The sequence below is a fragment of the Alosa alosa genome, chromosome 16 (assembly GCF_017589495.1).
Source record: "Alosa alosa isolate M-15738 ecotype Scorff River chromosome 16, AALO_Geno_1.1, whole genome shotgun sequence".
In the NCBI taxonomy this organism is placed as follows: domain Eukaryota; kingdom Metazoa; phylum Chordata; class Actinopteri; order Clupeiformes; family Clupeidae; genus Alosa; species Alosa alosa.
The window spans coordinates 2,887,641-2,900,282 of record NC_063204.1 but is presented as its reverse complement, the minus strand read 5'-3'; the positions used below and the strand labels follow the sequence as shown (position 1 = coordinate 2,900,282).

Genomic DNA, 12,642 nt, shown 5'->3' with positions numbered 1-12,642 from the left:
GTGGCCAGCTGCGCTCCATGTGCTACACGCCGGCCGCTTGTTTTCATTTGGGATTTCATCGTGTGTTTGCTCTGCTTAACTGTAGCAGCACCTGTGAAAACCACTTAAGGCGCGCCGGGGGTTGGTGGACAAGGGCCAGCCTGTGTGTCTGTGCTGGACGATCACGCATCAGAACTCATACTGCATAAAAAAAAGAATTCCAGGGGCGCTGTGGCGCAGCAGGCTACAGCGCCCGTACCATGTCCGGGTCCAAGTGCCCACAGGGACCCAGGTTCGAATCCGACCTGCGGTCATGTCCCGATCCCACCCCATCTCTCTCTCTCTCTCTCTCTTCCACTCACTTCCTGTCAATCTTCACTGTCCTGTCAGAATTAAAAAGCCCAAAAAATATACTATAAAAACGAATTCCGTCGCTAACTTTAAAAGGAGAGGGGAGAGTGGGGGGGGACAGCGCACAGCTCACTCAGGTATTCCTCCTATGCAGGACACCGCATCGGCTGCCCTCGATTCCTGACCACAACGACCTGCCACACCAATAAATCCATGTATTGAAGTCAGCTCTGTTTGACAACACACTGGCTCTGACCATCACATCCATGTTCAAACTACTGACTTCAGAGAGAGAGAGAGAGAGAGAGAGAGAGAGAGAGAGAGAGAGAGAGAGAGAGAAAACTTCAATCAATCAATGAACAAAATATTTAAAAAGAAAGAAAGAAATAAAGAAAGAAAAAGAGCAAGAGGAAGAGAGACCATGCTCAACTGCCCCCTCCTTCCAGTCCCAGATACGGCATAGAAATCCCTGCTCTGGTCATCGCGCTCCACGCACCGAGGAAGGGTCACCCTCACAGGGCCGGACACAGAGGGAAGAGTAACGTCATGGCCAAAGGTTAGAGGGTGCGGAGGGTGTGGAGGGTGGTGTGGAGGGTGCGGAGGGTGGCTATAAAAACGCTCGGACAGGCTGCTGTGTTTACAGATTGCAGGCTGACCTCCAGCTGAACCCTCAGTCCCAGGAAGGGAGAGGAGCCCCACCGCAACCTCACACTCACCCTGACCAGGGACTGCCCACCGCCCGGCCCCTCATAAAAGCCAGATGAAACGCAAACACACACATACAAAGAGAAAGTCTTTCTCGCACTCTCACTCACTCACTCACTCACTCACACACACACAAAGAGAAAGTCTCACTCACTCACACACACACACACAAAGGGAAGGTCTTTCTCATACTGTCACACTCATACACACACACACTCACACAAAGTCTCTTGCACTCACATTCACTAACACACACACACACAATCCAGCAGGTCTTTACCCCCCCCACACACACACACAATCCAGCAGGTCTGTACCCCCCAACACACACACACCCCACGTTGTTTCATTATGCACAAAAACATAAGAAGTGGAAGATCACGAGGGTTTGTGCTTCACAAATTAGCATGGTGTGAGGAGGGGATCCAACTGGCCAATCTGCCATTCGCATAAATTAGCATGGTGTGAGGAGGGGACCCTATTGGCCAATCTGCCAATCACATAAGAGCCAGCCTCATGTCAAACACCGTCTCCACAACATAACCAGCTAGGCTGCTCATCTATACCACGTCTGCTGTAGTAGAAAAGCTCACATCTCTGCATGTCTTTGCACAGTAAATATATGACTACAGCTCTAATAAAATACTGCTTTTAATTGCTTCCATTTGGTGATTACAACACTGTACGAAACCCTGGCTGTCTATATGCCCTGACTGGCGATGCATTTCAAACAGCCCATGTGGTGTGTGGTGTGTGTGTGGTGGTGGAGTGTGTGTGGTGGTGGAGTGTGTGGTGGTGGTGGGTGGAGTGTGTGGTGGTGGTGGAGTGTGTGTGGTGGTGGTGGAGTGTGTGGTGGTGGTGGAGTGTGTGTGGTGGTGGGTGTGTGTGGTGGTGGTGGAGTGTGTGTGTGGTGGGGTGGTGGAGTGTGTGTGGTGGTGGAGTGTGTGGTGGAGTGTGTGGTGGAGTGTGTGGTGTGTGGTGTGTGTGTGTGGTGGTGGTGTGTGTGGTGGTGGTGGGAGTGTGTGGTGGTGGTGGAGTGTGTGGTGGTGGTGGGTGTGTGGTGGTGGTGGAGTGTGTGGTGGTGGTGGAGTGTGTGTGGTGGTGGAGTGTGTGTGGTGGAGTGTGTGGTGGTGGTGGTGGAGTGTGTGTGGTGGTGGAGTGTGTGGTGGAGCACCTGATACTAATACATATGCTTACATGCGATACACCACCCATCATAAACCAACACCGCACCACACGCATTCAGCCTCCCAGCTACCTTAACACAGACTGCACCAACACCACACCAACACCACACCGCAACACACCACACGCATTCAGCCTCCCAGCTACCTTAACACAGACTGCACCAACACCGCACCAACACCACACCGCAACACACCACACGCATTCAGCCTCCCAGCTACCTTAACACAGACTGCACCAACACCACACCAACACCGCACCTGATACTAATACATATGCTTACATGCGATACACCACCCATCATAAAACATTTCAGTGACTGACATACCTTACCATTCAAAAAGTGAAAAAATATCTCCATTTTTAATTCCACTAAACCGACACCAAAAAGAAAATTTTACCATACTGAGGTTACAAAATCAAACGGTAGTTCCCAGATCCAAAGTTTAGCCACACGTGCCACAAACCTCACACCCTGTGTGTCGAGCGTTAGCAGACAGTTTACGGTCAAGAATCTATTTTACAACTTGACGTGAGAACAAAGTAAGAAGGCAGTCCTCAACTGGAGCACACTTAGGGTTAGAACACCACCTGTTTCTAAAACACTAGCTTGTGTACTTGGTCTTAACTGATGGCTTCACACCAACTCATGCTACAGCCAACACAACAACCCAATCAGACTTTTCCAAGAGTTACCTGCCTGAAGTCTAACCTTGTCAACCTTCCATAATTATGGAAATGACAATAACTTAGATTATGGCAATTCCAGACACATCAAGGGAGAATTTGAAGCCTTTTCTCGACATCACAGCCATGTCGTTTCCTCTCAACACAAAGCGCAAAGTATGAAACTACACACTCGATGAAAACAAAACCATAAAGCGCAATGTATGAAACTACACACTCGATGGAAACAAAACCACGTGGTTATTTGTTTGTTGAAAATGTATTGCTAAATAGAACAGCAAAGCATTAGAGTCTGAAGTTGAGTGCCAGCTGGATTGAGTGAGTTATTTACGCATTTGTTTTCACCGAGTTGTCCCAAAGCGGAAGTGACCGCACTGTTGAGAATAAACAGCGGAAGAGAAATCAAAAGGCTTACAAATATATCAATGATAAAATATTCATTGAGAGACGTACCTCCATTGTCCGTGCGTTTCAGGGCTCCGTCTTTGTGCGGACACAGCTCGCACCTCTGCAGGGAGAGAAACACAGATGAATGTCAGTGACCAGTCCTCCATATGACCTCAAACGCTTGGCCTTCGGTCCCAACACAGAGGCCGAGTGGTAGCCACTACCTCAGGGACTGGAAAGATAATGTTACCTTTAAAAAAAAATAATAATAACTTAAAAGTAATCCCTCCCTTTCCTATACTTTGCCACATACCCAGCTCAGGTTAGATGTCAATAGAGCGATTTGGTGTAAAAGTGAGAGGGTTGAATTAACGGAAGCTTCTATCCGATAGATAAAAAAAAAAATTAAATGAAAAAATGAAATGTAAAAATAACACACCATCATGCACTTGTCACTTCTATGTTGATAACATCTCTCATGCTAGCCCCAAATCTAGTTAGTTTGCTACTTTCTTTACAGCCGATTACATTGTTTTATTATTGGATGCTGTGTTAAGAATTTTAACGTTGCTGAAAAGTAACTTTACTAACATGCCAAATAGAAACACACTGTTACATGACAGGATTACATCGTAAAAATATATATATTCTTTAAAGTCCACACGATGGTTTAAAGATAAGGAACAGTAGTCCTTGCTTGTAAACAGATGCATAACTGACTGCAGGTTTGTGAACCCACAGGCTGCTTTGGTGTTGTTTAAGGCACTACATTACGAGTGACTAAAACATTCAGAGCACTTTACTCTACCAGTCACCCCCAGCAAAGGTGGTAGTGCCAACTTAAAAAAAAACAAATCTGTTCAGCTCACCCCTGCGCTTGATTAGATTTAATTGATAGCAAGCCATTATAAAGTCTCACTCTCTAGACTGTTATTGGGGGGGAAAACAGCTTAAGATGTCATTTTGTTCCTATGTCCATGAATCCAAGATGGAGATGAGGGTTTGAGAGGGGGGAGGGGAGGAGGTTTGGGCTCGGGGGTGGAGAAGGATGGAGGAGGGACAACTAGTGTGGTCATGTTGGTCGAGCGCTACGCCTGCTGAAGCACAGGGGCTCCTCCAGATTACTGCTCTGGCTCAGCTGGACGCCAATGCGCGTGATTGGCTGACGCCATTTCATGTCAACATGGACGGCCACCATTTTTGTCAATTGAACCAACCCTGATTTTTGGGCTAACATACGCACACAGGCACCAACTGTGTTATTTGAGAGAAAGTATGCATCATGTCACCACATACTATAACCTGGGCCTTGCCCATGTGTACAGCACTTTGGTCAACTGTTGTTGTTTTTAAAGGGCTTTATAATGATAAACCTGAACCTGAACCTAATAATCAAAAGCGAAACGAGCAAATTGTGCCGTAGAAAACCAAGCTGTACAAGAACGATGTATGAGAAACCCAACAGAAGATTAGCCAATCAGAGAGGGCCACTAGTTCTTCTGAGTTGTCCTTTCCTTATAGGAATAGGACAAAAGTCACACTTTCAAGCCTGTCATTGTAATTCTGTACCAACCAAGTACCAACACACTTCTGTGAGTTAATTAGGACCTGGATTTCCCATGATCCTTAAAAGATACTCACAGCTGATATTGCCCAGCAAAACATTTAAAAGCCACATCACATTTAAAAGTGCTAAATGTCACACGGGAGACCAATGTTCACATTCTGGTGTAGCCAAAAGTGGTTTTGATTATTAATTTACAGCTACTGCGACAGTGAGACAAAACCAACATGGTGGCTAAAACAGTGTACAAAATATTTCATGCTGCAGACCCCCATCATATCAGCTTTAAAAAAAACAAACCAACAAAACCGGATTCAAAACATACACCATATCTACACTATTCTGGATTCAAAACAAACACCATATCTACACTATTCTGGATTCAAAACAAACACCATATCTACACTATTCTGGATTCAAAACATATACCATATCTACACTATTCCAGATTCAAAACATACACCATATCTACACTATTCCAGATTCAAAACATACACCATATCTACACTATTCCGAATTCAAAACATAAAGCATACTGTATCTACACTATTCCGGATTCAACAAAACATACACCATATCTACACTATTCTGGATTCAAAACAAACACAAAACACTCTCCATGGCCGGCTTTTGACTTCCACTACTAGCCTGCCAACAGTGAATCCAACATGAAGAACGAAGTCCAAGCTTTACTGGAGACGTGCACTTTTATTAAAGCCATTGGTGTGCAGCGATACTGACAATTGTGTGATTGGTGCGGATAGTCATGTGACCCATGTTTAAGGGTCCAGTGTGGACACCGACTGTTCCAGCTGGAATTCCAAACATACATCTGGACAGAGATTGTATTAGTTTTAAAACGCCATTTTAAAATGAAAACAGACCAGTGTGGATGTAACTATTGTTAAATACTTTTAGGAGAACCTAACAAATGCATCAACAGATTTCTACCTTCCAACCTGTCCCGCTTGCAATCGCATACATAATAGTACATAAGTAAGTAATAATACATATACGAGTGCATTTGTGATGGCGTGGACAGAAACACATCTGTTTTCATCTTCAATAGATGACTGTGTCCAGTTTGGCCCCAGCCCAGCTTTCAGACTTTGGGCCCCCACTCATTACATACCCTCATCTGCCCTGTTACCCAAATTCAGTCCATTATCCACACGGGCCCAGAGAAAGCTGCCCAATTATAATTGCCACATCCCAGAAACAAATAGAGGGGAGCACTGGTTGGGCTGATGGCTGTTCTTTTGCGGTTGCAAAAAAAAAAAAAATGTCAAAAAAAGAAAAAGAATAAAAATGAAAAGAAAAGCTTCCCTTTTTGGTGTGTGAGCAGGTGCAGCTGAATGCTGTCAGTGAATGCACAGGCATCACACTACATGCAGTGGGGACAGCTCTCTCTGGCATTAGTCCAGCGCTGCCTGCAGAATGCCCACATTATCAGGGTTGCGCAACAGGCTTCTCATCCTGTGCCCCCTTCTTTATGCTCCAGAGCCCAACAGCCACGTACATTTCATGCCGGCCCAACGGCGTCGCGCACTCTGGACTGCACCGTCCCTCCCAGATTCACTCTCTCTGGCCCGGCGCGCATATCCAGGGTATATACAGAAATTCTTAAGTTGAATTTAATACCTTTTAATACCTTTTTTAATACCATCACAATATTGTTTAATACCAACACGACTTCGAGCTGCAACTAGCGGCAACCTTTCGAAGTTCAGTGTTAACTAATTATAAAGTAACAGATTACTGTCATTTTTGTTACTTAACTTTCTGAGTAAGAAAGTGTAGCAATGCTTACAATTCAAATCAAGTATCTATTATTACAGTTACTGGATACTTTTGTTCCTTTTTTGCTTCAATAAAAACACTGGCCTATACACAATTATTTGTTATTTAATCCTAACCCAAGATAAAAAAGTTATTTCATTGTTAATTTCATTGTTTTTTCCCCCTTTCATTTAATTATATATTTGTTTGAATGAAAAGGCCTTCTGCCTTTATGGGGACTTTTCATTTGAAAATGGGTTATTGTGATACTGTATGTAGGCTAGGGCTAGTTAGGCTATGTCTGCTGCTCATATACATGGATTTCTATGGAACGTCACGAAAACATGCGTGCGCAACCAAGAGGCAGAAAGCACCATAGAACAGCATAGAGCAATGCAAAAGAGCAAAAGAATAAAATGAGTTTTTGTGCTGAAAACCAATTCGAAGTCACGATGGTTAGAGAATATTAAATATGTTCAATATCCCTAATGGAATGCATGTCTTCGCCAAAAATGACAAAATACGATGTTATATATAATAATCCAAATGAACGTCAAACTTTGAAATATAGTCTGAAATGAGATGTTATTATCATTGAGACAACAGGGGTATACAAAAAAATCCGATTGTAGCTTACAGCAGCCGACTATTTAGGTTAAGTTTATAACGTTGTGGACGACCACCAAGCGTCTTCTGCCTCAAGGCTGCGTGCGCATCTAGTTTTGTTGGTAAACGGGAAACTCCATATGTGACCTGACGGCATTCACTCCCATCCAGGGGCATTTATTGTCTTTTTACAGACGTGGTAATAAGCCTCTTGGCTGTTGCCAACTAGCCTAAGCCAGTCTTTAAATCTCGAGTCCTCTAACCAAATGTCCGAAAAAATAACATTTCCCATGACATCGTCAATGGTAGCGAACTTTTGGCAACAAGTTTAGGCAGTAAGCCAGCCGTAGCCTATATCCAGTTTGAGCATAGAGTTTGAGGGGGCGCTAAAAGTTTTTACTGCAAACGCACACTGACATATCGCTCAGGTCCTACTCGCACATATAATTAATATAATATAAATAAATTCACGTGAATTTTAGGAGATAGGCCTGCACTTAACACAAATGGAAAACATCATAGCTAGTGGTTCGAAAATGTAATACCTCATCAGATGACGTTTATTACTTTTTAATACTTTTAAATGGCCTTAAATTTGGCTAATTTAATTTACTACCTTTTAATACTTTTTACAACCCCGCGGACACCCTGATATCCACGTCCAGAGCCGATTCACTCTCTCTGGCCCAGCGCACATATCCACGTCCAGAGCAGATGGAAACGGGAGGGAGAGCGTCATTATGACAAAGACCTGATGTGAACAGCGAGAGAACGAGAGAAAGAGTGTCTGGGGAAAACGACACAAAGAATCACTTTCTCCAGACATATCGGACAAAGGTCCAGCTTAGCCCCTCAGTTGTATAAGCGTGCATGCATTTGCAGCGAATCCCACAAAAAAAATCAAAGCAACACACCATGACATTGGCATTTGTTTTAATCCTTGTCTTGGTGCAAACGACAGAAATTTAGCAAAATGTAACTTAATGTTGTAGGGCGACCGAGAAAACTGACTTGCATATTTTTGTATAATTGAGATTTTGGACAACATCAGAATATGTCAGATGTTGTATATATCAGAATAATATATATGAACAACACAAGCCGTGCTGCTGCTTGCAATCCAATCCAATGGTTAGCTGATGGGAACGCTGCACTTGGGGGTCCTATACACAGAACCTGTGCTTAGCAGTGTAGCAGGCCTTTCAGTGCTCACTGCCGTCAGACAGTAACATTGCACTAATGGGATTTCACAGTTGCTTGATTGTTAAAACATGTTTGAAGCTTCAATAGCTCCAGTGCTTGGTCTCAAAACCAACAAAACTGCACGGTTTACTTGAAAAACACAATCAATAATGAAATCCCACCCATAATGCAGCAATATTTTACTACATGCTACAACATGCTACGCTACAACATGCAACCTACTACTTCGCCTGAGTACAGGCCCTGCAGAAGCATAGAGTAGTACAATCACCAATAGGTACAAACACAGTGGGATTTCATTTATCTTTTTGTCCGTCCATCTCTCCCTTCCTCCCTCCCTCCCTCCCTTCCATCCTCCCTCCCATCCTTCATTCCATCCTCCCTTCCATCCTCCCTCCCTCCCTTCCATCCTTCCTCCCTCCCTCCCATCCTCCCTCCCATCCTCCCTTCCATCCTCCCTCCCTCCCTCCCTTCCATCCCTCCCTTCTAACCTCCCTTCCTTACTTTCTTCCATTCAATGTGTCAACAAAACAGGCATAAAGTTTTTTAGTTGAAACTTAAAAAGTTTGCCTGGTAATTCATGATAATTCCAGCAAATAAAGATCTTTTCTTGGTCTATCGACTTATTTATTGTCGCTACAGTGTTTCCCACAGAATTGAATTCTATTTGTGGTGGCAGGTTTGCAGAATTAACAAATTAGCGCGGCGTGGATATGATGCTAACTAGATTTAAGCACAAATTTTAGTACAACCTGGAAAATCATTGTGTGGTGGTCAATGTTGATATTGTGGTGGGCCGCCACAAATAAGTCAATGTATGGGAAACACTGCGCTATTAAATCCCTACGAACCGAAAGTTGATAGACGTGGGATGTAACTTTTCACCTTGACAGCTTGGACCAATGATTGCACAATTCTGACTGAAAACGCTTCTGCATAGGATACTCTCGTGTTTCCTCGCGTATCGGGCCTTTCTCCTCTCTCTCTCACCTCCTCTGGTTGCAATCCTTTGCACATCCTTTGAACGATTTCCGGAGCACGAGCCGGAGGACCAAGGACAGAGGAGAGAGGCCGCATGCGAATAAAGGAGTTGGGATGCACCTCAGGTTTACACAAAATCAAAACAGGACAAAAGGCAGATCAGATGGTGGCACTCAAGTCTGAAGTCTTTTGAGGTGAAGTCGCAAGTCAAGTCTGAAGTCACTGTTTATGCGACTTAAGTGCGACTCCCCATTTCTGCTGTGTGTGTGGTGTGTGTGTGTGTGTGTGTGTGTGTGTGTGTGTGTGTGTGTGTGTGTGTGTGTGTGTGCGTGCGTGCAGGGGAGACTCACCACCCTGGCAGCTCTCTCCTGGGATTCACACTTCCTGCAGAACCAAGGACCCGTAGGGACTTGCACAATTCCATAGCACGCTGCAAGAGAGACCGGAAATAAACAGGAATTACGAGAATGATTGTGCCGCGCACATCTCATGTCATGTACTGTTGATCTAAATGGGGTCGTCCTGCACCTCCCTCAGCATGGGGGGCTTTAAGCTGGCATGATGAGAAATATGAATTATGTGGCTCATGTGTGAATAACAGGGGCTCCTCAATAACTGTATGAAAATGGAATCTATAGTGCCCTATTAATCACATATCTGGGCACCATGTGGCTACATAAGTCACTGTAGGATAAATTGCACGACATTGTTATGATTTGCATTGATTTTCACAAAGTTTTCATATGCAATGCAATGTCATTCATCTATAATTTATAGCCTTGACGCTACAGGTGACAATGGCAAGAGAGCAAACTGTCCTACTGCTTCTGAATACAAAATAAAGAATTGATTTCAACAACCTAGGAATTCAATAATCTGCAAAGACCACTCTCATGACAAACCAAACTAATTCATAACTTCACCCTGAAAGCCCTCAAATAAAACGTCCTCTGAACAAGGACACACACAGGCAGGTGTGCAAGTAACGCTTGTATCCTTGGACTGGTCGGCTAAACAGAGGAACTAGCCATCTTACCAGCGTAGAAGTGCGAAAGTGAATCCAGTATTTCAAGTTATCCAATAACATCCGCCCACTCTTTAACCGTCCATACAACCATCTCATCTGAAGATCAGACAACATGAACTAGAACATGAACGAGTATCTATCTATATATCTATCATACAAGGTCATTTGCTAAGGTGACCAATACCGATGGAGACTCACGGGGGAAATCTGATGTGTGCTGACTAGAAATTTACACCACCCCTCAAATCGACAAAACTTCCTGAAGTCATTGCAGAAGCCATGCAAAGCCATGATCCTAATCCACGTTCCGACTCGCAATGTAGGTCAGTTCAGAGAGCACTGGTGGATTTTCATTTGGCTAAAGCACACTAACCCACTTACACTGTAAACTCACTCTGTCACCTGCCCATGCTAACTCCGGATGTCTGATCATGCTATTCTACCGATGTATGCTAAACAACATTTACAGTTGCTCACTTTTCAGTTCTCGTAAAGCAGCAGTAGGCAACATACCGAGGTCAACACGTTCTGGCAGCTAACCGTAAAACTAGCTTTACATCCATCACCTATCAATTAAATATAAAGCCTCTTTCAGCAGACCATGCGTGTCGCTGTAACTGTACTCAATAACAATGGGAGCAGAAAAAGATTCATGCAATCCTCCATGCATGCAAGCTTCACCTTATCTGGAGCAGCGGCAAATTTGCCAGCTGCTAGGCTAGTTAGCGTTGTATTATTAATGCAAGCAGCATGCTAGGTCTCAAACATTAGCTGTATATTGTTTATCGAAACATTACCAAGTCATGACAAAAATTCCCCAGCGTAAGTAACGCATGCTGTCGTATCAAAGCTTGCTATCTGGTAAAGTCCAGAACTGAGATCTTTATTAGGTAACCAACTGTTATGTTGAGGTTGGCATAAAATCGGGCAATAACTTAGCTCGCTGTTATTAGCTAGCTAGCATTAACATCATAGTTTGCGATCTAACCAAGGTTCACATAAACAAAACACGTGTGACAGCAGTCTGACTGAATGACCGAATCATTGTTTTGATAACAGTGTCAACTGTCTGGCTTGGTAATAAACATAGCTACATATTCTAGCCTCTTCTCAGTGGAAGGACCAAAAAGGCACCTGGTTAGCTGGCTAGGATAGCTGAGTACATGGATAACTGGCTATCTAAGCTAGGCTCCGCACTGGAGGGAAATCATGGTTGAGCCGAGGTCAATAGGAGGGCCTAGCACAGCCAGCTAACGTTGGCAACAACTTCAGCAGATTATTCTCATCATCACTTGATGCAATTAATCAAGTATTTAATAAATATGATTTACCTTGATGCACAGCGACGTTACAACCATGACCGTCACAATAAACCAGAGGATTTTCGGCCCAGCCTCTCTCATCTGAGCAAACGCAGCAGCCTCCAATCATCTCCTTCATATTATTCGCCAAGTAGTCGTCTTCCACTGCCAGATACAGCTCACTGGATACCATCTACAATGTAAGTAATCAAGAAAACGTAGCACTAATTGTTTACATTAAGTCTTCATATCTCGTTTGAATGTATAGATTAGGTCCCATTCCTCTGGAAGGCCATTTTTTTGTCGTGTTTACTTCCCCAATAGTATTTTCGCTCAGCACACAAATGCGAGCTAGAGGCTCTCGGGAAGTAGGACCACGTGGGCGCATGCGCGTGGACATGACAGGGAGAGAAGAATGGGGGTCTAGTTGGTTACATTGTATAAACAAAATAGGTTGGTTATGCAGGTAGTATTTTGGCTCTTAACTTCATGCTAGAAATGTGGAAGTTGCTCCAAGTCTAGACCTATCCTTTATCAGTGTCAGCACTGGTATAAAACAATGAATGCTTGGGAATCAAATCAAAGGATAATTGCAGGCCTTCATAAATGAACCTCATAATTTACTATCTTATTCATTTGGAAAGAGACCATGATTCATTTCATATGAAAAGAAGCACATTTGGTTTTAATGCATTGCCCCAAACACATGTCCGGTTGCCATCATGACCTTTCAGTGAAACTGCTTTTGGGTTGGAGGACCTGCTTGAGTTGGAGGACCTCAGAAGCAGAACACAATTAGTCCTCTTCAGTGTTTCCTTTCATCTTGGAAAACTCTACTATGTTAAGAGGGTGCAAATAGCTAATGTTCAGGATGGTCATGGAAAACT

General features: G+C 43.8%; 1 protein-coding gene across 1 annotated transcript in view; it reads right to left on the bottom strand.

The window, feature by feature from the left end:
- The window catches only part of mllt10 (MLLT10 histone lysine methyltransferase DOT1L cofactor), a 76,605-nt gene extending 64,475 nt beyond the window's left edge, over positions 1-12,130 (bottom strand). The window contains exons 1-3 of the mRNA XM_048266951.1: positions 11,786-12,130; positions 9,778-9,857; positions 3,361-3,415 (exon numbers count right to left, since the gene is read on the bottom strand). Coding sequence (XP_048122908.1) covers positions 3,361-3,415; positions 9,778-9,857; positions 11,786-11,948 — 298 coding nt within the window. The 5' untranslated portion in view covers positions 11,949-12,130. The remainder of the gene's footprint in view (positions 1-3,360; positions 3,416-9,777; positions 9,858-11,785) is intronic.
- Between the last annotated feature and the right edge of the window lie 512 nt (positions 12,131-12,642).